Below are 26,432 nucleotides of genomic sequence, written 5' to 3' on the forward strand. Positions count from 1 at the left end.
TATTTGAACAACCAAGTTAGGTTAGAAGCCTCAACAGAAATAATGTTACTACTCGTGTTATTTAGTTTTTTTTCTGTATTACCCCATTATTTGTTTTGTTTGATAACAATTTGTTGGTTTGCTGTGCAAAAGGTGAAATGGTAAGGAGTAGTTTCTCTTAACAGCGCCGAGTACTCTTTGGTTTCAATTTCCACCTACACGCACGCAGTTGTCAGCCGAGTTTCTCAATCTGTCACTTTTCTAGGTGGAGTGAGTCTGTTGAGGGCAAAGAAAACATGCACGCGGCAGCTTTTTGACAACCGCCCTGGGGTGGACCTTCTTCAACCGATTCGACCTGTTTTCGAATAACACCGCGCCTCGCTTTTGCTAGCTCCTCTTTGCCCTTAAAATTTGACCATTAACGAGCAACACTCGCGCGCGCGTGATACGAGTAGTAAACCATGCTAGCCGCCGTTAGCCCATCCGAAGCTAACTAGCTATGCTGCTGACCCAAAAAGTGTAGGTTTTATCCAGGATTTTCCTTTCCCCCCATCCTTCAAAAGAAGCCGAGAAGCCTCCGGAGACATGGGACTTCACCCGCTGGAATTCAGCGAATGCTATTTAGACAGCCCCTGCTTTAGGGAAAAGATTAAGGCTCACGAAGCGGAGCTGGACAAAACCAACAGGTTCATTAAGGAGCTGTACAAAGATGGAAAGAACCTTATTAACGCCACCAAACGTGAGTATACTCGAAGTGGTCTATCTGGCCTCAAATGTATTGTCTTGTCTACTTATAACGCATATGGTTTGTAGAACAACCCCACCCCTTCATACCTGTTCAGTACGTTTGGATAATGTGAAATGCATTGAAGAGATTCAAATTATACCAAGATGTTTTGTTGGCATGAAGACACTATAACCATGTCTCATCAGTCACTTGCAGATTAAGAGAAAAAAAGTGTTGTAAAAAATATGATTTTATGAGTGCAACTGCCACCTAGTGTAGTTGATGTGCAATTGCACGACATTCCAGTACAACTTAAAATATGTACCCGGGGGGTCACCTGCCCCTTGCCATCAAACCATTCCGCCACTCCTAAAACGTGATGAATTAACTCAGATTTGCCCCCCCCCCCCGAAAAAAACAATGAAATTGCTTGAAACAGTTGCACACCTGACTAACCAAGACTCGTCTTTTCCATTTTTGGTTGACAGCAAATCGTTCGCCATGCGACAAGTATTTAAAAAAAAGAGTCTCAACGGGCTTCAGAAGTATACTTTGTTAACGTATATCTCCTCAAGCCTATTTTTCTTCACCTTTTACCCCCCCCCCCCCCCCCCCATCCCGCTGTGTGTGACTCGACGTCGTGCTTTGTGCGCCTGCGTGTTGTGTCACATCACGGGTGCTTTCAGTTCACATTAGCAAACTCAATTTGGTTTGTCATGTGAGCAAGAACATCAAAAGACCGGATAGCTTTCAATTTTGCGGGACGTTTTTGAAACCGGGGGCAAATTATGTCATCATGGATTCCTGTGGAATTCAAGGAGCTTGAAATTCTCATTATTTGTTTTTTTTGTTTCTCGTAAATTCAACAAGACTGGCAGTTACTCGTCATATTTCAAATTTAACATGTCACACCGGATACGGTGCTTAGTCAGTCACTCAGTAAAAGTGCACATTGTTACTTTCACAGCAGTTTTTTTGCTTTCCATTGAGGTGTTTTTTTTGTAACCTGTCCTTGCTGGATGCCATGTCACTGCTATCCTATTCTCAAAACCTGCTCGTCACATCAGGTACTTGGAAGCGTTCTCCAGATTCTTCTCTAAACCCCAAATTAAACTAATTTAACACTCATAAAATGATGATCCAACTATGGAGACAATAAAAAAAAAAAAAAAAAAAAATCTCAGTGTTCTAGAAAGCTTCTTGCCTGAGCCCTGATCCAGTCAGACCGAAGCCGATCCGGTACAGTAATAAAACAATAATCCAACTTTTAAGGAAGATTAAAATGCCACTGCCAGAAACGGAAAATTTCCTGGAATGTCCTTCTAAAGGCAATCCAGGACTAAAAACCTTTTAGAAACCAATGAAAAAAAGCTGATAACACAATCTTGGTCACTTCTTTAAATGCATTTTCATTTGAGTCATTACATTTTGGGTCACGGTCTGCGGTCTGTGACCTTTTGTTGTCTTTCATCCCGGGGGCGCACCAGGATGCCCGTCCGTCCTTTCTTCCAGTTCGCTCAAGATTTTGATGGTGAGGTGGTCAGGCCTCGGAAAGGATCCACAAAGTTAAAAAGGAGTTTGGTAGTATGTTACATTAACCTTAAACAAGGTGTGTCATTCTGGAGTTTTGCCATATTATCGTCATCATATTTAACCTCTTGTTCTTCTGCAATTTAGTCCAGTTTCAGGACACAAATGTACTTTTTAGGATGTTAATTTTACTGAATGAGGATTACAACCTCAAATCTCATATCAAGGTATATATTTTGGTTTTAAAAAACAAAAACCGCTGAAGTTTTTGACCTCCAAATGATCCGACGTTGCGATGGTGTGACGTCTCTCGCTCAGCAACTCCCTTCCATTCCCTCAACTGGGAGGATGTCCCGCTACGGAAAGTCCTTGGGTTTTTGGAAAGGAAACTTGGCATCGGGGATACCATGGCGGGGAGAGGGGTGTGAGGGACAGTGGCTTGACATGGAAGTGTCCACAAGAGGAGCAACAAGCAGATGGGCTTCTATTTCTTGAGCTTTCCTCCTCAGGAACCATGTCATGTCTATAACTGTCATCCTCAGGAAACATGGCGATCGATGATTTGTCGGACTGGAAAGAAAAAAAAAATTAAGCCGAATATCTGACGCATGGCCTTATTTTGACCTCTTGACCCCACGAGTGGAATTACTTGAGTATTAAAAAAAGGCGGCTTTGCAAGGGTCCGGGTAAAAAAAATGAAATAAAAACTAACCGGGCTGGCCTCCGTGTGCTTTGGCCCGCTCCGCCGCTTGCCATAATCGCACGACTTGTGGCAAAGAGCCACATCACACAGCCTTTCATTAAACTCGCATTAGCTTCATGTTCGTCTTGGACTGAATAAACAACAAGACGACAATTGCACTTTTGGGCATCGTCAAAGGTGATCGATCTTGGCGTGAAAAAAAGATGCACATCTACGTCCAGCCATATGGTCATTGTTGTCAGGAGCCTTTTCCAGCATGACCCCCCCCCCTCCCCCCAGACATGTTTAGAGAATCAGGAAGCGTCAGATGGACTAATGCATCCTCGGTGGGCAAGGGAGAACCGGATTGGGGGATAGGGTGGGAGGGTTATGATCTCTGAGCAAGGCCGCATTAAGGGCAAACGTCGGATGGGAGGGGAGGGGTGCTTTGGACTGGAAAAGATGGCAGATTGAAACAGGAAGGGGCTGCGGAAAAGCAAAGCGTGGTTGTCGCTCTATTCAACGTCCGGCCAACCAAACAGTTAAAGAAATTGCAGTTGATGCAGTACTCAATATATTTCGTTATACTCCTGGATATTTGTGATATTTATGACTTAGTCCGTAGTGCCATTCAAGCTGTTCTAATTTTGAAATAATTGTGATATAATTATCCACACTAAAGAAAGGGTGTCAAGCTCATTTTTTGCCACGGGCCACATTGTAGTTACGGTTTCCTCTCGGGAGGCTGTTATTAATTTGGGGAAGCCATTAGAATGTTTCATCCCCTCCATATATTACATATAGAGTGCATGACAAATTAATTCATTCACCACCAGACCATGTGCATAAATGTGTATACTCCCCTGCCAAGGTTTTTGTCATTTCGTTGTCATAAGTTCATACTGTATCCTTGCTATGTAATCTGTAACAGATTCCTTTACTACATACAGTCGCGTTATTAAATAGCACAGCAATACAGCTACATATATCAATATGCTTTTTTTATACTTGCACTATGTAGTTTTTTTTAAACATTTTTGCAGTTACAAAAAACACCTCAGTCTTCTTACATTTTTTATTATGCTTAGAATAGCATGTTTTTTTCTTTTCGCCCCCCCCCCTCCCGCCCCCAATTAAAGGCTTTCTGATTCTGATTGGTTGATTAATTACCTGATGTGTTTCGGCGTGTACTTCCGCCTTCATCAGAGTGTCACTGATGTTGTTGTGATGCGCCTTTATCAGCTGATATTGCTACAAGGGTGTGACCTACCTGTCATTTTCACTCAAATTGCAGCACACAGAATATTGAGTTTTAGGACTACATAAACATTCAATTCAGCATAAGAAACCTTAGACTCTCTTCTTTCATCAAAACATTTCAAAGTTATTTGGGTCTGGAGTTATCTGAGCTTGACATGGGGGCGACTGCATAGTACAATACGGTACATACATATTGATTTATATTGTGCTTTAACAACAGCTGAAGCTGTAACAAAGCGCTAACACGGACAAAAGGCAAATGCTGCCCCCTCGTGGAAGGGGAAAACATTGCCAGAGGTCGGACCAGCACTTACCCCCCCCCCCCCCACACACACACACACAAGAAAAACCAAGACCCGAACCAATTCGGGAATGGCACTCCATGCCATGTTTTGAATGAATAGCTAGTTTTCAATTTTGAAAACAAAAATTACTGTTATTGTTATTTATATGGGACAATTAAAAAATTGGGTTTGGATTTCAGCTAGCATTGTGGGATTTCACGAGTTTGATTTGCTCACGCGGGCTGAACAAAATTATGTGATGGGCCAGATTTGGCCCCCGGGCCTTGAATTTGACATTGTTGCATGCAAGATTTGGAAAGCAAAAAGCGGTGTGTGTTTATGTGACAAAACAAGGCCAGTTTGTTTCCGTACTTTCCAGGCTAGTCACAGAAAAGAAAAAGCTTGCCTGTAACATCAGATGGCTGCAAGGTGGAGTCAACTCATGACTCATCGCCTTGAGCCGGCGGAGTGAGGGTCTCTGGCCAAGTTTGACAGTTCCCAGTTTTGCCTCCAAAATGCCCCCCACCCCCTCAAAAAAAAGTCCTTGGTTTCTAGTTTCTCCGGGAACACGTGTAATTTTTTTTTGTGGTGGTGATTGTGTCTCATTGGTATAAAGACAACTTTGTGGGTGAATTGTTGGTATACAGACAACCTTTGGGTAAATGTGACTTTTTTGGGGGGATATTTTTTTTTTTCTTAAATCAATCAGGGACACAAACTCGATTTTGTTTCACTGAATGTTGCCTGTTGTTGATTAATTCCAGCGTCTCATGCTTTCATTCCTTGTGTTTTATGTCATGAAGTCCTCACAGCTTGTCCTAATAATGGCCTGTGTGAACCCACCCGCCCTTCAATCCGTTAGCCGCGCGTGCCAGACTTGCATCATCGCGCAATGGCCGCGGGCTTCATCTGCTCCATCGCATTTGCATGCCTTCGATAGAATACCACCTCTATTCATCTCAAATATTAATTTGACTCTTAGTTGTTAGCATTATTTTTTTAAACTGTCAGAAATGTGGTGTCATGGTTTAGCTAGTGTGTGTGTATAATTATTTATTATTGTTTATAATTGTATTCTATTTATAATTGTATTTTATTTATTATTGTGTCCTTGAGATCTTTGAAAGGCGCTTGAAATAAAAAGTATTTTCTCGCTGTCAAGGCAGCTAACTAGCATGGCTAACTTAGCAATTATTTTTTTTTTTTTATTTAGAAAATTCAATATATGTATAAGAAAGTTATTATATCTTCCTTATGTGTTGTCCATAGGACAATACCGCCAGTGACTTTTCAGTGTGACCTGGTGTCAAATCACGTTTTGTAGGAAGCGCCGTCTCTGCTTTGTCAAGGTGTGTCCCGAGTTCCTTGTCATGTTGTGAAAACATATTTGTGCTTTCAATGCGAGCAGATGAAGTTTCCACTCAAGAGTAGAGGGATTACCGGTACTTCTTTTCAAACTGTTTGCAAGGGGCAAATAACACAAAATCATGCTTGATCGTAAAAAGATAAACACGTTGCCCCCCCCCCCCCTACCGCCAATGAGACAGATAATGTGTTTTGCATGTTGGGCCAAAAAGATCCTCTCTTTGGGACTCCTCCTCGCTCGTCGTATGTAATGTTTGACAAGGTGGTCATTAAAAAAAAGTCTGGCAGTTGTGCAAGAGTTTGCGGAAGTAGTCATGTTATAGAAAACAAAATCAAAAATAAATTAAATAAGGGCATGGACCTTAAAAGTAGCGGAAGTACAAGGTGGCAGATTCACTGAGGGTTACCGTTAACAACCAGACGACACACGGTACAGTGAAGAAGAGCGATTAGTGCTGCAAGCACCATGACAAGAGTCACCTTTTATGGACTTGCACACCCTGCTCCGGATTCCAGCTCGGTGTGTGGTTAAGATTTGTTCTAGATTAACAAACGGTTCAAAGTCAATCGCAGGGGCTCCGTGGATTGTAATATCTTTTACTGCCAACAGCATTTTGCTGACGTGCGGTAGCTGCATTGCTGGTGGTGTACATGCTGTACTTGGCCGATAGATAGTTCTGAGCACTTTGTACAAAATACTGCACTTAATCATAGTCTACAATGAAGTTTCAAGTCACCCCTACCCCCCAAAAAATACAGTTTGTTTTTTGTATGTGTGTTGCATGTTTAGTAGATTGAAACCACATTTATCTTTAGGCGGCCTTGTAGGTGCTTTGCATTTTTTTACGTTAACATTCAAGCCTATAAATGTCCTCGCTGTTAAATGTGGCGCAAAGTGCACCTGTCATTTTGTCGCGTAAGCCTCAAAGTCTTTAAAAATAATGAGTTCAAGCTTTAACATTTACAGTTAAGACTTTTTGTACCGGCAGGGAAATTTTCAATGTTTGCTAGTTTGTTTTCAAGCCCAATTTTTATTTTAATTGTATTATTTTTAAATTTAATTGACTCAATAGCATACTTGATTTAATTTATTCGCTGGTTCGGCCGGTTTTGAATTTTAAATTAGATTCAATTAAATTAACACATTTACTGCCAGACAATGTGCAAAATATGGCCACTCCTGCTTTGTCATTTTCACTGAAATGGCAGGACCCTCAGACTATTGAGTTTTAGGATTACATAAACATTCAATGTAGCGTAAGAAACCTTACAATCTTTTATTTCATCAGAAAAAAGTTAATTCCTAAATTATATGGGTCTGGAGTTATCCTTAAACTCTTATTTCATTAGAAATAAAAAAGTTAATTCCTAAATTATATGGGTCTGTAGTTATCTGATCTTGAAATCGGGGCGGCTGTCTAAAAAGCAATACATATTGATTTATATAGCGCTTTAACAACAGACAAAGTTGTAACAAAGCGCTAACATGGCCAAAAGGCAAATGATGCCCCCGTGTGGAAGGGGAAAAGCATTGCCAGAGGGCTAACCAGCGCTTTATCGGCACCCCTCGCAAGAAAAAGTAAAACCCGAAAAATTCGGGAATGACGTTCTACGTCATATTTTCAATTCCTGAATAAATTAGGGAATGGCAGTGAATGAGTTAAATTTGATTAAATCAGATCAAATTAAATTCAATTAACCTTTATTAGGCTCACAGTGGAGATATTTACAATTCACAGCAACAAAGTTATGAAAGGGGATTTATTTGGTTCATTTGTTGATTAGCAGGTTGTAAATTTGGTTGTTTGCTTTTGTTAAATGGGGATAACTACTTGTCTGACTTATTCATCGTGAACACAATCATTTTTCTTGTCGCCATTTCTTCTGATTGACAGTTCATGTCCAACGCATTTCCTCTTCGTATTGCTAAAAAGGAACCCTAAAGTCATGCATCGGTGGTGTGTGTGTGTGTCCCAGCCCCCCCTCACGTGTTTGATGAGGCCATGTCATCCACAGCACATGTTTGCAAACTCTTCAGATCCCCTCGAAGCCAAAAGGTGACTCCCAACATTTTGTTGTATACGTGAACAGGAAGACTCTCTTTACGTTGCCAAGTTAGATTGTTTTCGTTGAGGCCAGAGACAACGCCAATGCTCCCTTGCGCTGCACTGCTCCGGTCTTAAAATACCCCCGTCTGCATTCTGCCATGCTTCTTCCCAAGAGGGGTGGGGTAGGGGTGAACTCTACTGCTGTCATATACATGCCAAGTCGAGGCGGGTGAGGGGGGTGTCCTCGAGATACTTTTTTTTTATTTTGCTCTGTGTGTGAATACTATTTTCAAAGTCCTTTTCATCAACCCACCACTTGACACAAGTTGCGACTTGCGGCCGGCCGCCCGAGCCTGTAAGACAAAACAGGATGTTTGCAAAGCGGGGTTCACCACAATGCATCGGAGGGTGACATGACGTGGTCGAAAAAGGACGACCGGGCAAGTCGATGGTTTCTGCCAAACATTCCGGAGGCAAATGGGCGTATCAGAAAAAGCAGTGATGTCATCAGTAAGAAAAGTCTGCGCCGATGCCGTCTGGTCGAGATGGTGGAGGAATGATGTCATTGTAACGCTCAGATTCTAGTTTCGTTTCCCCCCCCCAAAAAAAAAAAAAAACAACAACTCAGACGTCCTTCCTCCAAGTGTGGTGTATATTATTCTCAAGCACACTTAACACCAAGTCTGCTTACCTATTGCGGATAACGTTTTTTTACCCCCTCGGGTGGAAAATAATAATACATTTCATTTATAAGCGCCTTTCAAAACTCTCAAGGACACTTTACAGTCACATTATATTTTTTGTGTGGGTGAGCAGCGGCAGCCACACGCGCCAGCGTTCAATCAACCCGGAAGTGGCCCCCAACACTTGAGTACAACTCAAAACGATAAGCTAAGAAAACCGTCATTGGTCTCACAACTGTGAAATTACCTATTAGTGGCAGCAAAGTTACAAAAGGAAGTACAAGATCAAAATATAGGAGCTTCTGTAAAGGCAGCCATCTTGAAGTCAAAATTAAAAAAATAATACCCGTCACACAAGACACATGCAATCTGAACCATTTTTCTGCATCCTCTTTTTTTGTATACAATACAAATCAGAATAAAAAAAATCAGAAACACTTTTTTTTGGGTGGATGAAAAGGTTTCTTCAGCCGTCATCTGTACTTCTTTGAAGGTGTCGAACATTTTGCTTCTCATCCGAAAATCTTTGTCAGCAAACTAAAGTTGTGCTGGTAGCTCTGGCCCTATATAGGTGGTGGTGAGAGCTTACACAGACATACTTTTTTTGGTGCTTTTTTCCAGAGTTGGGGATGGCGCAACGAAAGTTCGCCCAGTGCCTGGGAGAGTTTCAGTTTGAGTACATTGGCGACGCCAAGACAGACGACGAGCGGTGCATCGGTAAGCACGACCTCAAATATATAAATACATTTTTTTCATACCTCCAGAGGATGACATTTTTTTTCTATTTTCATAATTGACACACTTTCTTGTGTATTAAAGCAGTGGTTCTTTGGAGCTTTGTAATGACTGGAACAATCAACGCTCGTTTCTGTTTGCTCAAGCTGCGTCAATGTAACAATGGCAAGTCAAATAACAAACATACGGTGACGCCTTGAGATAAGTTGTTCTGGGATCACACTTGGAAGTCAAAGATATGAATATTTGTGATTTCCAGAATCAGAATATAAAGACAGATGAAAGAATCTGGAATGAAATTCAAACCGTTTTCTTGCCGTAGCCACAGGAATAATGTTTTCATCATAGACAAACCAAGGGCCACCGCTACATAAGCAGCCATAGTGTGTGGTTTTCTTTCCACAGAGGATAAAGAATATATGACTTAACTCATTCACTGCCATTCACGAATTTATTCGGGAATTGAAAATATGACGTACATCGCCATTCCAGAATTTGTTTTTTTTTCATGCTCAAGGGGGCAGCATTTCGCTTGTTTCCCATTTTAGCGCTTTGTTCCAGCTTCAGCTGTTGTTCAAGCGCTATATAAACCAATATGTATGTACTGTATTGCATTGTATTTTGGACAGCCACCCTCATTTCAAGCTCATATAACTCCAGACCCCTTTAATTTGGGAATTAACTCTTTTTTTCTGATGAAAGAAGAGAGTCTAAGGTTTCTTATGTTAAATTGATTGTTCATGTAGTCCTAAAACTCAATGTTCTATGAGTCCTAAAATTCAAGTGACAATGACAAGACTGTACGTCTGGCAGTGAATGAGTTAAGAGCGAATATTTGTGTATTTTTATTAGCTTTTCATCTGTATATCTATTTGGTTATTTATTTGCTTATATATTTATTTATGTCTTTATATATGTATTTATTTACTTATTTATAATAATGCGTTTATAATAATTATTTATTTATAATAATTATTTAATAATTATTATTATGTATTTAAAATATGTATGTATTTTTTATTTGCTTTTTATCTGTATATTTGTTTGGTTATTTATTTATTTATTGATTTGCTTTTTATCTATTTATGTATTTGGTTACGTATTTGCTTATTTATTTATTTATTTGCCTTTTTTTGTGGATTGAGTTGAGTATTTTATTCCCCCTGTTTTTGCAACATTATCAGAAACCACCAAAACTCGTGTTTTCCAGATGAGTCACTACAGGAGTTCTCCTCATTCCTGAGGAACCTGGAAGACCAAAGAGAACTGATGGTGAGCGCTTTTGCCGACCAGTCAGAGCCTGCTTGCAAAAAGTCTGGGAAATACCTGCGCGCGTGTGTTTCAAGTGTGTGTATTTCCAACCAGGCAGCACATCCTAATGTCCATATTTGGTACTCGCATCTGTGAATATCCTGCTCCGTCATCCAGCAAAAGGTCCCGGGAGGCTAATTTCTTTTTTTTCCAGCAATAGGAGAGAGAGTGGGGGGTGGCTTCGCTGGTCACATGAATGCTGATCATGTTGCAAATCCTGCCTGTCTAAGGGTCACCGCCGCTGCGCCTTGACAAGCGTGGTCGTTACGCTCTTCCAAATAAAAATCCTGCAAGCTCCAAGGTCAATGTTGTTGTCGTGATGTAATTAGAAGCCAGTCACTAGCTAGCGACAACTGACTGTTTTTAGGGCCCCGCCCCCCCAAGACATTAGTGCGGTTAAAGTGTGAGATGACATCACCGTGCAGTAAGGAAAAGTGGGACGGGCTGCAAGCACAGACACGTCTCTGTGGCTGCAGTTGCAGGAGAACCCCCGCGGGTACTTGGGGAAAATATTTTGCCTTTATTGGTGGGAGCTTCAAATTGCCCCCCCTCCCAAACACCAAAAGTAACCCTAACTTCTATTATAACTAATTTAAAAAAATGGATCTCCTTTATTTATTTTCAAATGTTCCGTCTTTTTTTTCTTAACTCATTCACTGCCATTCCCGAATTTATTCGGGAATTGATTTTCTTACGGGGGTGCCGATAAAGTGCTGGTTAGACCTCTCGCACTGTTGTTTCCATTTCACAAGGGTACATTATTTGCCTTTTATCCATGTTTGCGCTCTGTTACAACTTCAGCTCTTGTTAAAGCACTGTATAAATCAATATGTATGTATTGTATTATATTTTATACAGCCGCTCCGATTTTAAGCTCAGATAACTCCAGACCCATATGACTTAGGAATTTACTATTTTTTTTCTGATGAAAGAAAAGAGTCTAAGGTTTTATATGCTGCATTGGATGTTTATGTAGTCCTAAAACTCAATATTCTGTGAGCCCCAGAATTCGAGTGACAATGACAAAAACCCCATGATTTATAATACTCAACTAACTTGAATAAGTCCTGATTGGGGATGACTAAAGTTGGTGAAAACCCTCTATAAACATAATAAATTGTATTTGTATAATAATGTAGCAGATATTTAATATGCAATCTTGCATTCATAAATTTACGGCCCCCTTGACCCCCGGCTGATCTGTTTCATTTTCCTCTATTTTAATTTCCCTTGGCTGGGATCCCTGAAACCCAAAATCGATCCAACTTTATATCTTGAAAATCCACTCAACGTTCTTAGCACCTTTATATTTAATTTAAAAAAAAGGAAAGCGATTCGTTGACATTTCAGGACATAACTTTTAGCTTTTAGCATAATCTTTTGCAGCGGGCATTGTCCGTAAACAAACGGAAACAATTCATGGAACGTTTCGGGTCTTGAGGAATTTAGCATTTTTGGGATGGAAGCAGAATTGTTTTTTAACGGCGTTTGTCTTGGCTCTTGTCTAGATGAGAAACATCACTGAAACCCTCATGAAACCCCTGGAGAAATTCAGGAAAGAACACCTCGGCACAGTAAGGGTACTGTATGATGGCAAATTGCCTTCTTTTTTTTTAATCTTCCCGCCCCCTTCTGAAATGAAAGCAGTTTGTTTGCCTTGCTTTGTTTCCTCCCTCTGCTGAGAGTGACACGGCTCTGTTGCTTGGTGCAGGCGGAGAGGAAAAAGTATGAGAAGGAGACGGAGAAATACTACAGCTCGCTGGAGAAGCTTCTCAACATGTCTGCCAAGAAGAAAGAGCCGCAATTACAAGAGGTATTTGGAAGCACGCTCATGGAAAAAAAACCTCTTGTAATTCTAAGGATCTTAATCTGTGGCGACCATTCGTGATATCACTCGTAAATCATTTCAGACCGAATATGTTCCCTTACTTTCCACGGTTGGTGTCACCTTTAATGTGCATCATTCAGAAATGAATGCGTGGGCGACCAAAAAAAACACAAGATGGATAAAAAACAAGACGCAGCAATGGTCGCGTTGGCAACTAACTTTAGGGTTGCACCGGCAATGTTTTTGATGTCAGCCGTTTTAAGATTTAACAGAAAAATTGTGGGGTGGTCAATCGCCGACGTGCACTCACATTCTTTTATGAAAGTTTGTACCGTGCACGTTTATATTTTTTAGGAATGTATATATTTATTTATTTATTTATTTGTTTTGTTTTTTTTTTTTTTTTGGTGCAATTTGAATAACCGAAAAGGCACATTTGAAAAACGTTTAAAGTTTTCTGAACAGTCTATATCAGGGGTGTCAAACTCTGGTCCTCCAGGGCCGCCGTCCTACATGTTTTCCAAGTTTCCCTATCGCAACGCAACTGATTCAAGGGAACGGGCTCATGTCAGACTTCCACAGAGCTTGCTGATGATCTGATCATTAGAATAAGGTGTTTTTTGAGCCTGTTCCCTTGAATCAGGTGCGTTGCAACGGAGACTTGGAAAACATGTAAGACGGCGGCCCTCGAGGACCGGATTTTGACAAGCCTGGTCTATATGAGGCATAGAAAATGCCCACGATGAGGGAACAAGGTTCTGCAATCATGGCCTTGATGTTTGAAAACAAGCCCCCCCCCCCCCAATAAGTAAATAAATAAATACATTAATTAAACAATTAGATGGATAGATAAAGAAAGAAAATAAAAAAAAAATGATGGATAGATAAATAAATATGATTTAGCGCAGAAGAAATAGAGGAAGATCCCCCACCAATGTGTCCACTGCAGGGTTTTTGTCATTGTCACTTGAATTTTAAGACTCATAGAACATTGAGTTTTAGGACTACATGAACAATCAATTCAACATAAGAAACCTTAGACTCTCTTCTTTCATCTGAAAAAAAGAGTTAATTGCTAAGTTATATTGGTCTGGAGTTATCTGAGCTTGAAATGGGGGTGGCTGTCTAAAATACAATACAATGCATTTTATATACATATTTTGATGCAGTTTACACAGCGCTTTAATAACCAGCCGAAGCTGTAACAAAGTGCTAACATGGACAACATCCTATGCCCTTGTGGAAGGGAAAAACAATGTCAGAGGTCTGACCAGCGCTTTATTGGCACCCAAGCAAAAACAAAACCCGAACAAATTCGGTCGTGTCTGGCGCTTTATGTCCTATTTTCAATTCCCGAATAATTTTGGGAATGCCAGTGAATGAGTTAATCGACATAAGTTAACCTTAAAAAACTTGTATAATTGGGTAATTCTTCCTGATTTGCAAAACATTCTTTTAGCCGTAGTAATTGTTTTTTTTTTTTTGTCATCTGTTTATCTTTTTTTTTTTTTTTTCTTCAAGTGACTCCACTCAAAGCCTTTGTGCCGCTCCCGAGCCTCTGAACGTTCTTGTTTAGTCAGGCCTTGTTTGGGCTGTGGTCTTCCGCCGCGAAACCTCGTTCGGACCACGTGTGGGCTACCGTTGACGCAACTTGGGGTGATAATTTTCCTCCTGGCTGCTTCGCAGAGGAAGCGTGCACTCTCTGTGACCGTAGCGCTGAGGTCACCCTTAGCCTGCTGCGGCGTGTGCAACAATCCATACTGCCGTCTGAATGGAGACCCCTGGTCACCTCTTGGGTTGCTTGTTTTGCTATCCCGTGTGAGTCCATGTAAGGTGATAAGCGAGGACACTCTAAACTGTTGACATTGCGGCTGTCGAAACTTTGTTGCCGCGCGGGCGGCGGGGTGCTGTGACATCATTTCGATGATAAAAACCGGTTGGGCGTTTGTCGTTTGCATGGCCGCTGTCACATCTAGGGCAAATGCTAAGATGGCGGTGCCTTGAGATGTGAGTTTAGTTCATTCCTTGACTACGCTTAAAACATAAAACATTCATGCGAGGTGGTAATTTGGTCTTTGATATTAATTATTTTTTAATGAAGAAAAATAGATTAATTTCTCCATTAACTCATTCACTGCCAGACGATGTGCAAAAATATGTCCATTTCAGTGCCAGGGTTTTTGTTATTTTCACTCAAATTGCATGACCACAGAATACTGTCTTTCAGGACGACATAAATATTCACTTCAGCGTAACAAACCTTAGGCTCTCTTCTTTCATCAGACAGAAATAGTGCATTCCTAAGTTGTATGGCTCAGAAGTTATCTGAGCTTCAAATGGGGGCGGCTGTATAAAATATAATACAATACATACATATTGATTAATACAGTACTTTAACAAGAGCTGAAGTTGTAACAAAGCGCTAACATGGACAAAAAGTCAATACTGTATCCTTGTGGAAGGGAAAAAACAGTGCCAGAGGTCTGACCAGCGCTTCATTGGCACCCCCAAAGAAAAAAAACACTACCCAAACATATTCGGGAATGTTTCTGCACGTCATATTTTCAATTCCCAAATAAATTCGGGACTGGCAGTGAATGAGTTAATTGGACAATTTAATTTTTAAAATGTTTTTATGGATTTTTTTCCCCAGTCCCATTATTTTAAACCAGGACTTTCTTTTAAGTTGACAGTGTCGAAAATGTGCAACCCGAAATTACAATTCCGTCACAGGCTTTGCGGAAAAAGTCAAAACAATTGTATTTTGATTTCAACACAGAACGCATGGAGGATGACACTAATATTTTACTCTTATAATTTTTTTTCTTGTTATTTTTATCTCTTATTTATTCTTTTTATTTTTTTACTCTTATTGTTTTTTACTCACAAATGTATTTACTATTGAGAAGCTGAATGACAAAAAATGTGAACAGTTTTTAAATTGAAAAGGTATGTTAAAAAAGTAACACAAATAAGTATAGTAAATACATAACTTAATAAATTAATAATAACTAGCTAACTAAATAAACACATAAATCAATGAATAGATGAATAAATTAAATAAATCTATTAGCCAAAACGTGTCGGCTGAAATGAACCCTGCTGTGACAAAACTTATAGCTAATTTGCATCATAGAAGAAATCATTTTCAAATCTTCTGCCTCCATTAAAGCGAACCCCAGAACCTGGAGAAATCCTCCCACAAGCTCTTCATAATTTTTATTTTTATTTTTATTTTTTTATTCATTCATGTGTAAACAACATCTCATGGCTGATGATAACCTGCCCTTTGATTCATAACACGCTCATAATTACAGTGATTATCTCGCCGGGATTTCCTCCAGTTGTAGGAACATGTACAGTATTCACCTAAAGTGGCGAGTCCTCTGTCCTCTTAGCAGTTTTATTTGATTTTTTTCCCTTTATTTCCATGACTACTTCTCGTATTTTTGTCCACAAACGAGACTTTCAAGTCACCGCCGGTTGATTTTTATCAACCTCAAGTTCGACAGAATGATTCAGACTCACCGCGAAGCATCACATATTTCCCCTGAAGCGTTCCCCTTCCAACTCGTTGACGGTGAATTCAAGCTGCTCAATTTTCAACGGTTTTGAATCGAGAAACGAGAGTTTAAGTCTTTGCGCCCACCGCAACATGTTCCACCCCATCCTAGGCTGTATCTGTGCACGATTAGAACGATCTTCACCATGTGTGTATGTGTTTCTTCTATCCAGGCGGACGTCCAGGTGGAAACCATGAGGCAGCACTTCCAGGAAGAGTCGTTGGACTACGTCTGCAAGCTGCAGGAGATCCAGGAGAGGAAGAAATTTGAATGTGTGGAACCGGTGAGTGACGTGCCCAGCCATGCACATTTGGAACTGTCTATACACTATTCATAATGCGCAAAGTCACCGAAACTAAAGTTCAGTGATTTTTTTTTTTATGGGGGTGTGGTAGGGACTGGCAGACATTTTGCTTTATTGACACGTCACCGTGAAGAAACCATATTCCAAAGCCCAATATTCAATTATTTGAAAACAAATAAATATTGTCAGACAATCCAACAAACCCAGTATGATAAAAAAATGAGATAAACAAAAATTAATACTAAATCTAATACAACTGAAATAAATAAGAAATATAAAATAAGTTGAAAAACTAAATATAATAAATCAACAAATAAATAAATATTAGAGAGGGGGGGCAGGGGAGAAACAGGGAGACAGAGAGAGGGCAGGGAAGAAAGAGGGAGACAGAATGAGAGACAGGGAGAGAGAGACAGACTCAGACAGATAGACAGACAGACAGACGAAACCAACTACTTTACCATGACTTTTTGTCAACCTCTTTTTGCAGATGCTGGCCTTCTTCCAGACGGTCTTCACTTTTTATCACCAGGGTTTTGAGCTCGCCAAAGACTTTGACCATTACAAACGTGCACTACAGATCAACATTCAAAATGTAAGTCCAATTGTTGCAAACCTCCTCTTTCAACTTTCTCCTCAAGTTGTTCCTACATTATAACGGCTATGGTGGAACCTGAATCTCTCACCTGTGCTACCATACATGCAGTCACAATCAGGCTCCAGCAATCTATTCGCTACAAATGTCACTTTCCACCCTTCCCCCCACACATCTCAGACGAGGAGTCGATTCGAGGGTACGCGCTCGGAGGTCAACGAGCTTATGAAAAGAATTCGAGAGACCCCTCAGGAGTACAGACAGACAAGCCCGATTAGCTGCGAGGGATACCTTTACGTCCAGGAAAAACGTAAGGATTTCTGTTGCGTTTGTCTTTTAACTCATTTGCTGCCATTCTCAAATTTATTCGGGAATTGAAAAGTGTGACCTGGAGTGCCATTCCCGAATTTGTTCGGGTCTTGGTTTTTGTTGTGGGATAGGGGTGCCGATAAAGCGCTGGTCAGACCTCTGGCAAATTTTTCCTAAAAATTTTCTATATTCTGTGGGTCCTGCAATTTGATTGAAAATGACAAAAACCTTGGCACTGAAGTGGAGAGACACATTTTTGCACATCGTCTAGCAATAAATGAGTTAATCATCACACATACTGTTTAGTGTCCATACAAACGTGCGGCATACTTTTTTGACTTGCTCTGACATGAACGGTAAAGCCCAATTTCTTTGTACCCGAAAGGCACTTAAAGCAACCGACCTCTCCGGAGAAGTTGTGTCCATAATTTGTAAAATCGCTTCAAATGACTTCTACTGAGCGTATTTTACAAAGATTCCACCGCATATAGCTATAGTTTACGTTTTAAGACTCGCGTTGAATATTCCGGAAGTCTTGTTTTTGAGTTGGTGACGAGTCCTCACGTCACGTTACTGAAGGAACGCTGAAAACTTCGTGTTGATCCGTGTTGATGGCGAAATTAGAAGGAAAACACATAACGCGATGGTGAATCCTTGTGTGTTGCACCGAGTATCTATATGTTATTCGCTGACAAAAATTGTAAGGACTTATTCAGCCCGTTTCCACGGACTTTGTCGCCATCTTCTGCCTCTTTTTGGTGCTACATCCCCCCCCCCCCCTAGATACCTCAAAATGACGGAATAAATTATTTAATCGATTGCAAACATTTATGCTTTCCTCTTCAGAATTATTTGAATCATATTCATAACTGGATGAGTAACAAGAAAGCATATTCTCTGAATCTGAAGCCATTGTTTTGATTCTCGAGCAAGGCAAGGTCTTGTCTTGGCGTGACGCCACGAACAAGGGGGCGGGACCTTCTGAAACTGGCCACTTCCGGTTTCAAATTTAAGTACTTTTTAGACACTTTAAGTCATTTTTATTGGTGTTTTGCATTTGACTAAAAATATCAGCCTGCGTGTTTTGGGTATTTTAGATGCTGTCAAAGGTTTTTCTGATGTCAGTTAGGAAACAAAAAAGTGATTGTCCTTTAAGTTGTCATTTTGAAATTTCAACTTGACCTTATTTTCCAACATGAACTCCTTCCCTCCTATTTTTTTTTTCATTTTATTTTGTTGAGCGGTGACGAGCATTTAAAACTTTCATATCAACTATTCTCATCCGTGGCATCTTTTTTTTTTTGTGGCGTTTTGTAGGACCGCCCCCTTTTGGTTCCAGCTGGGTAAAACGCTACTGCACGTTCGTCAAGGAGCAAAAGATCCTCCATATGGTGACTTTTGACCACCGATCTGGCGGAAGGAGTGTGAGTTAGCCATTTCACGCAGATCAGATGTTGAAACACCTTGCCATTTAGTTCTCTCATCCCGAATTGGTTTTCGTGTTCAGGGTGAGACGGAGTCGGTCACGCTCAAGTCCTGCGTCCGCAAAACGACAGACATGTTGGACAGGAGGTTCTGCCTGGAACTCGACATTACAAATCGGTAGGTTTTGATTCATTTGTCTTTTGAAACGGCCATTTTATTTGGACGGAAGTGTCTTATGAACGTACATTGCCAGTTTGTTTCAAATTATGTCAAATCTAATTCATGTTGAAACCAAAATTTAAAAAAAACAACACAGCTTGACAATTACTTCCTGTCTGAGTGTCTGTGGGGATTTTTTATCTTATTTTTTGCCACTTTGACCACAAGCTTTAGTGGCATATCGACATGTTCTTGGTGCTTAGTCAAAATCAAGCTTTCGGATTGTTTTAGTCATGTGGACTTGTCGAGCAATCGCATCCATAAACTGCCGTCGTCACACTTTGTCGATAACGCTCGGTGATGATTTTGGGTGAAAAAGCATCTCTTCAAAAGCTAGCCACTATTTATTGAAATACGCCGTTAGCCATGGCGTAAATGTGCTGCTTCTCTCAGGCCAGGCACAGCCCTCACAGTGCAGGCTCTGTCAGAGGATGACCACAAATTCTGGATGCTTGCCATGGGCGGGAAGGAACCTGTGAGTCAAAAACAACCTTGCACCATGTCATCAGCGGCAGCTCGCTCTGCTATGAAAGCGAAAGCAATTGTTACGCTGACACGCAGCTGCCCATTGACACAATAACAAGCATGTCTCGTTTCAGATCGGCCACTATCTCGGGAGGACATATTCAAAAGAAAGAGGAAGTAAGTGCAATAGCGACCGCACTGAGTAAAGAAGAGTCTGTGGAAAGTTTAAAAGAAAGTACTAATGTGAGGGGAAAAAAAAGGTCCTCGGTGACATATTTTTCTGTTGCAGTCGACGCTCAATTGGATGACGTTGGGCTGACTTTTGTGAAGAACTCCATCAGTGCCATCGAAACAAGAGGTGAGCATTGTTGAACAATTTCGTTCAAATTTGCCAGGGATATTACACGCTCTCAAATTGAGGAGAAAAAAAGGATGCTGACAATAAAACCGCGGAAGGCGGGGACTACCGTTGCACTGACTCTGTTTGCACACCAGGGGTCAGGCGTGCACCAGTTTTGAAAATGGCTTCCCCGCTCATCACCACAGTTGCTTGTTGCTGTATTTACATGCAAATGACAAATCGTCCTGCATTTATTTAATGTTTCTGCTCATTTTTATACAACCAAAGCCTTTTGGATAACACTTCAATGCGCCGTTTTATGGTTGTTACGCAGGAATAAATGACCAAGGCTTGTACAGAGTCGTTGGTGTCAGCTCCAAGGTGCAAAAGCTCCTCTCCTTAATGATTGGTAAGTTGTTGTTGCTGTAGTTTTTTTACGTTTCCGAGGTGGGGGGTTCCCACGTGCCTTAAAAACATGTGCCACCACCCTTCTTCAAAATATGCCAAAGTTATTTACGCCTAAGGCCGCAAGTCTGGTTTTAGTAAAAACCGAAGACAAGCAGATTCTGCTTGAACGGGTGAAGGCCAGAAAGAATTTTTACTCGTGTTAGCAGCACTTCATACAATTGTCAATATAGAACTGGTGTGCGGCGCAAGTTATGAGACGAGATTAGTGGTATTAAAAGGGAAATTTGTCATTTTTTTATCTTAATAAAGACCCCAACTTTGAGAAAGAAAGCCCTTAAGTTCTTGAGTTCTTGTATGACGATGAGGATGATTTACAGGCAATACATGAAAAAAAATAACTTAATTATCACATTGCGAGAATAAAGCTGCCAATTTTTTAAAGATTACCTGTGAAATTATTATATTTTTTTGTATTGAGATTTTAAAAAATGGCAGCGAATGAGTTAAAAGAGCAAAAATTAAGGCAAAATTGTGCTTGAAAATGTATGACAATCAAGTCCTAAACTTTTGAGCATTAAAAAAAACTCTCTCAAAAAACGAACAATATCGTTAGGAAAAAAATGTCCCACCCTCCGCATGAAATTATGGAAAGGAAATGTGATTTTTGCAAGCAAAATCACTTTGCTGCTGTGAAATGTAAATTTCTCCACTGTGAGACTAATAAAGGCATATCCAATCCAATCCAAAAAATTGGTAAAGCACGACACTCCCATGTACTATTCACACACGCACACGCATTCACAGAATCACCCCCAGTATCTATCCCCCCCCCACCCCCAGTTCTTCATTTGCTTCTCCCAACATTTACCCCCACCCCACTTCCTACTCCCAAGTTTGCCGCCTCCTCTGGCAGACACGGGTCTGACTTTTCCAGCTCTGTGTTCGGAATGGCAACAAACCCAAGCAGCGGGAGCAAGCAGCCAGGCCTGTCTCGTCTTCCACCAACGCGTTAGCCGACACTCTTGAGTCTACCCCATAGTCGAGCAAGTCAGGTCCAACGCCAGAGCTGCATCAAGAAAAAAAAAGAATGACACTTACTTATTCAATTTATTATTCAACCATGGTTTTATTTTTAATTCACATGATTTCGGATTTAAAATACAATCAATATAAAACACTTTTTTTCACTTGACTAGCATTTTTTAAACTCATTCACTGCCAGATGTGCAAAAATGTGTCCTCTCCAGTACCAGGGTTTTTGTCGTTTTCACTTGAATTGCAGGATTCACAGAATATTGAGTTTTAAGACTACATAAACATTCAATACAGCGTTAGAAATCTTTGACTCTCTTCTTTCGTCAGAAAGTTAATTCCTAAATTATTTGACTTGGAGTTATCTGAGTTTGAAATGAGGGTGGATGTCCAAAATACATACATATTGGTTTATATAGCAGTTTAACAACAGCTGAAGCTGGAACAATTGTTCCCATGGAAAAAAAGGAAATGCTGCCCCCTTGTGGAAAAGAAAAAAATATTGCCAGAGGCCATGGCCAGCGCTTTATCCGCACTCAAGCATGAAAAAACTAAACCCAAACAAAGTCGGTAATGGCGATCTGTTTTTTTCAATTCCTGAATAAATTCGTGAATGGCAGTGAATGAGTTAATTGTATTTTATTTCATTGTATTTATTTGCTAGCATTGCTGCTTTGTCGTATGAAAATATGCCTGAATGAATTTTGTGTGTCAGACAAAACTGACTCCACTGTAAAATGCATATGTGGGTAGACAGCAGTTCCTGGTTTGCGGTTAGCAAATAACTGTAACTCCTGCCAACCCTCTTTCAAAATTAGTTTAATTACGAGTATTTATCCCCCCAAAAAAATGAATCAAACTCGCATGAAAAAAAAGGTATCTGGGTCTGGGGTCTGCCCACTGTGGACCTGCCGCATTGCCCGCGATTAAAAAAAGAATGAGGTAAAATATGCCGGAAAATTGAGGACAAAAATAGATGACTAACGTTGGTTCCTGCGCCTGACATATGACGCAACACACTTCCGCGCCTTTCAATTCCCATCCCGAAAGCTCTCCAGAGTCCCTGCAGCGCCTCTGAAGTAGTGAGGGATTAATTAATCTTGTAATTAGTGTCGAACCGCTAACTTGCTCTCGTGTCCGCTGGGGCTCGAACGCGCTCCCATCTGCAGCGCTTTTATCGGCCTCCTACGTCTCGTTACAACTTTTACTGTGTATATTTATTCGCGCCTCGCTAAAGAAAAAAAAATCCCAATTTGCTGTTAAAATTGCGACTGCGTATTCCCAGAGGTGGCCAACACAGAAACTCGTGTTAAAATAAATAAATACTCTGGTTGAAGTGCAATTAGTCATTCCGGTACTTAAAAGTGAACTGAACGCAAACGTGCTATTTGCTAGGATGTGTTAGATGTGCCCTCACTAGTCTAGATTATTTGTATTTTTTCTCATCCTTTTCAGGCCAATAGCTCCCTCTGATGTCGACTAAAAGCGATGTCAAATTGCTCTCGGACTTGACTTGCTAATAATAATACATTTTATTTATAAGCGCCTTTCAAGCCTCTCAAGGATACTTTAGAATCACAAAACAAGCACCTAAATAAAACCACAGAAAATCATAAATTACAAATGATAAAATGTCGCGATTCAACTGTTCATGTGACATTCGCAATGGCAAGCCAAGTGCAGTTGTGAAGTACAAATTGACGAACATGTCAATTTGAAAATGTATTGATTTTACATTGACAATATCTGTGTGTTTTTTTTCAGACGAGAAGAGCAACGAAGTGGACCTGTCCACCAGCGAGGACTGGGACGTGAAAACCATAACCAGCGCGCTAAAGCTATACCTGAGGTAAGGTTCTGCCCAACAAAAAAAAAGAGAATTTTTCCTGATCAATGGCCGCTAAGGAGTCGATCGCGCAATGTTGCCCCCGTCGATTCGGCAGATTGACAGCGTGTGGGTGAAGCGCCGACATTAAAATGGTCTTTGGCTCCTGCAGGCAGTCTGTTGAAAAATATGGAAATAATTTGAAACTGAATTTGTATTATAATATTTGGTAGTTATTTTATTATTATTTTTAACTCTCCCCTTCATTCGTTCATTTGCAAAAGTTGTTGACTCTCGAGTAATGTATTTGAGTTGTTTCCTCAATATCTGTCCCGTCCGGATAAGACCAATGTCCTCACTTTCCGCCGAGATTTAAAGTGCCTCTGGACGGCGTCCAGCTCCGCGGTGAAAGTACCTTCAGATGAACTTGGTTATCTCAAAAAGGACGCTGTCTTAATCCCCCCCATCCCAACCCGTTCCCACCCCTTCGACCCTAGCCGCATTCATCATGACTGTGCACCCGTAAAACAGTTACGGCTGCTATTTCTGTCTCCCTTACTCCTACCCCTCTCACATATTTCGACTCTCCCTTCTACCCGTGCAGGAGCCTTCCCGAGCCACTGATGACTTACGGACTTTACAAAGAGTTCATCAGCCCGGCAAGTATGTGTTCCGAGTGCAATCAACATGTACAGGCGCACAAAAGAACAAAATGGTGGTTGCTGTTAAAATGGGAATGACTGTTTGATGGTTTAGCATTGGTGTGTTAATTTCTGTTATCCCATCTATAGTGTTTCACATATGCTAGCATCTTATGAGAAAGCCTCAGAGTGTAAGAAAATAACGTGGTTTGGTTTAAAAAAATGGTGTTTTAATGGGTCAATGTCTTTTCTTTCCAGTTTTATAATAAATTAGGAGTGACATCTTGAAGCAAACACGCTTGCCGCTTATTTATGCTAGCTTGGTTGAGAAGGGGTCCCGTATTTCCGCACTACGAGGCGCACCAAAAAGCCTTTAATGTTTTTCAAAAACTGAACATGTGCCTTAAATATGGAACAACGTGAGATTCATGTTTCTTTTGTGTGTTTACCGTTGAACAAGGTTAGTCGAATTGTGAATATGGACATTAGCACACGAACAACATTGCATTGTGATGCTACTATTGCTTTTCAGTCATTTGAGTTATTGTTATTGCTTTGCACTATTACGAGTGTTCCTGTATTGTGATTGCGCTCACATTTAATTTACCGTAACACCATCAATGTATTTTTTTGATGAGTTTACCAAATTTAGGGAAACTCGTTAAAATGTGTGGTATAAATGTTGCTCTACGTGTTCTACTTTGCTGTAGTTAAAAGATAACCAGTGTCATGAAAATACTAATACTTTACCGCTGAGGAAATGATAAAATAGTTTGTTATTCATTTTGGGAGATAATGGAGTTGTCAAAAAGCACCTTATTTATAGAAAAGGTTTTTAAATGTCATTAATTCAAGGTGCGCTTTATAATCCGGTGTGCCTTATAGTTTGGAAAATCTGGTACTCGAACTTAAAGGAGGGTGTTTTAATAAATTGTAATTGTGTTTTGAAAAGTTAAGTTGTAGTTAAACCATAGTTTTATTCTTGTTCACTCTGAAGCGACACCAAATGCAAAACCTTTTCATTGTCATGGATGTTTTTCATTTAGAAACAAGTGGCTGCTGCAGTAATAAATACCTGTGCGGGAACATAAGTGGCCAAATAATTGGTTGCACCTGCTCTAAATATCGTTTAAAAATGTTTATTATATTTTTGAGACAGATATTTTTGTATGATTGATTATTTTTGGTGGTCAATTTAACACATTTAGTTAACTTTTTTATTCAGTCGTGAGTGCATCTGAATTGTAATTCCCCTGCATCAAAATGGCCGCCATGACTAAATCATAAATACCATGTATTTATGAAAGCACTTAAGCTGAAAATCCACCACTTCAATCACACTTTGATTAGGTTTGACTTCCAAGTCCTTTACGGTGCTCGTCGAGAAGAGCCCCCAGCACGCCGACTGACTGGCTGAGCTTTTCTTAATTTTGTCTCGCGCTCGCTTTCTGTTCAGCATTTGTTCTTGAAACTTCTGGAGAGTTAAAACGTCAATGTGAAATGACATTCACGATCCACTCATCTATGGAGCACTCTTGTGTGTGTGTGTATGCGTGTGTGTGTCTTTACATTAAATCGCTTTTTTTTAAATATTTTTAAACCACGCTTGTGTAATGTTATTTCACATACCTACAAATGTTCCCTTCGACCTTGAATAGCAAGCATCCTTATTTCAACCGCCGTACGATTTTGTTTTTAATTAAATCTTATTCAAAAACAAGTGCTATAATTGGATGAGATTGACGGCATTTTTTTCATCAGCGGCTCAAAACGAGAGGAGAGGCTTTGAAAAGTGGATTAGCGGTGATTTTTATTTTCTTTATGTATTTTTTGGGGGGTGTTTGACAGATGACGCCCCCCCCCCCCCACCATGTCATCGTTTCCATAGTAATGCTATCTGGCGTGGGCGCTCAGATGCCCAAGTGTGAGGAGATATTTAAGCCATTCTTTTTTTTTTAAATATAAATCTGTCTCCTCTGCAAAGCCCATCGCCCACCCTCCACCACCCTCCCCTCCTCCATCCGCTTCTCCCACTGCCAAATTCCACCAGGCTTCACACCGTATATTATCATTACTCCTCTGAAACGGAAATGCATCATTCCCTTGCCCTTAACGCCACGTCCCGGAGCTTTATCACCCCTCCTTCCCCGATGATTGCGTCCTTAAAGATCTGCTAACTTTTTATTTTCCGTAATGTGTCCTATTAGGCGCTTGGGGCTAAGAAGTAGAATTGATTGGATGATTACAGTCTCTGTCCACTCTTGGCTTTCTGCCACTTATTTATTTTTTCGTTATTTTTTTTCAACAGAGGGCGGCAGTCCAGAGTCTCGCATCCAAGCCGTCCACTGCCTAGTCCACAAGCTGCCGGAGAAGAATCGACAAGTCCTCGGGCTGTTTATGAAGCATCTGGCCAAGTGAGTGATTCCCGTCCCCGTAGTGGTCATAAGTTCATGCAATCTGCATCCTCCCCAAGCTCGGAACTCGCTTCGTTCGGCCTGCCTGTCTGTCTGTCTCCTCGTTCTCACTCCACATGCTTCTTCTCTTTTCTCCCTCACTCCCACTCTTCAGTTCTTCACTCCCCCTTCCCTGCTGTCACTCCATCTCTTTCTTTGCCGCTGACGGCGCCAGCAGCCTCTCGCGCTTTAGCGTGTTTCTTTCGCCTTTTCATGTGTTTTGACAAATAACGGCCAGTGGGTTGTAGATTTGCTCAACTGCAGATGGGGCGAGGCATCTGCTCGACGAGCAGGCTAATATGAGGGAAGTTGTACGAATCAGAAGATTTTTGCAGAAATTCAGAATGATTTTACACTGAATTGAATTTAACGACCAGATAAGATTTTTTTACTTCCCATTTAGAGACACAATCGTTTTAGT

The 26,432-nt window shown here is 40.7% G+C and overlaps 1 protein-coding gene across 3 annotated transcripts in view; it reads left to right on the top strand.

The window, feature by feature from the left end:
• Positions 1-212: 212 nt before the first annotated feature.
• arhgap10 (Rho GTPase activating protein 10) overlaps positions 213-26,432 on the top strand; it is a 39,178-nt gene continuing 12,958 nt past the window's right edge. The window contains exons 1-17 of one of the 3 annotated variants that reach the window (XM_089006128.1): positions 213-718; positions 9,180-9,275; positions 10,504-10,565; positions 12,113-12,178; positions 12,316-12,417; positions 16,168-16,278; positions 16,790-16,894; positions 17,075-17,204; positions 18,521-18,627; positions 18,711-18,805; positions 19,241-19,322; positions 19,447-19,489; positions 19,602-19,670; positions 19,987-20,061; positions 22,857-22,941; positions 23,522-23,580; positions 25,867-25,972. In XM_089006128.1, the coding sequence (XP_088862254.1) occupies positions 565-718; positions 9,180-9,275; positions 10,504-10,565; positions 12,113-12,178; positions 12,316-12,417; positions 16,168-16,278; positions 16,790-16,894; positions 17,075-17,204; positions 18,521-18,627; positions 18,711-18,805; positions 19,241-19,322; positions 19,447-19,489; positions 19,602-19,670; positions 19,987-20,061; positions 22,857-22,941; positions 23,522-23,580; positions 25,867-25,972 (1,547 nt within the window). In that variant the 5' untranslated portion in view covers positions 213-564. Of the gene's footprint in view, positions 719-9,179; positions 9,276-10,503; positions 10,566-12,112; positions 12,185-12,315; positions 12,418-16,167; positions 16,279-16,789; positions 16,895-17,074; positions 17,205-18,520; positions 18,628-18,710; positions 18,806-19,240; positions 19,323-19,446; positions 19,490-19,601; positions 19,671-19,986; positions 20,062-22,856; positions 22,942-23,521; positions 23,581-25,866; positions 25,973-26,432 lie in introns of all 3 variants that reach the window. The other 2 variants (XM_089006127.1, XM_089006129.1) reach the window with 2 other exon arrangements.

This window comes from Hippocampus bargibanti, linkage group LG10 (assembly GCF_051943395.1).
Source record: "Hippocampus bargibanti isolate YZ-2025 linkage group LG10, ASM5194339v1, whole genome shotgun sequence".
Lineage (NCBI taxonomy): Eukaryota > Metazoa > Chordata > Actinopteri > Syngnathiformes > Syngnathidae > Hippocampus > Hippocampus bargibanti.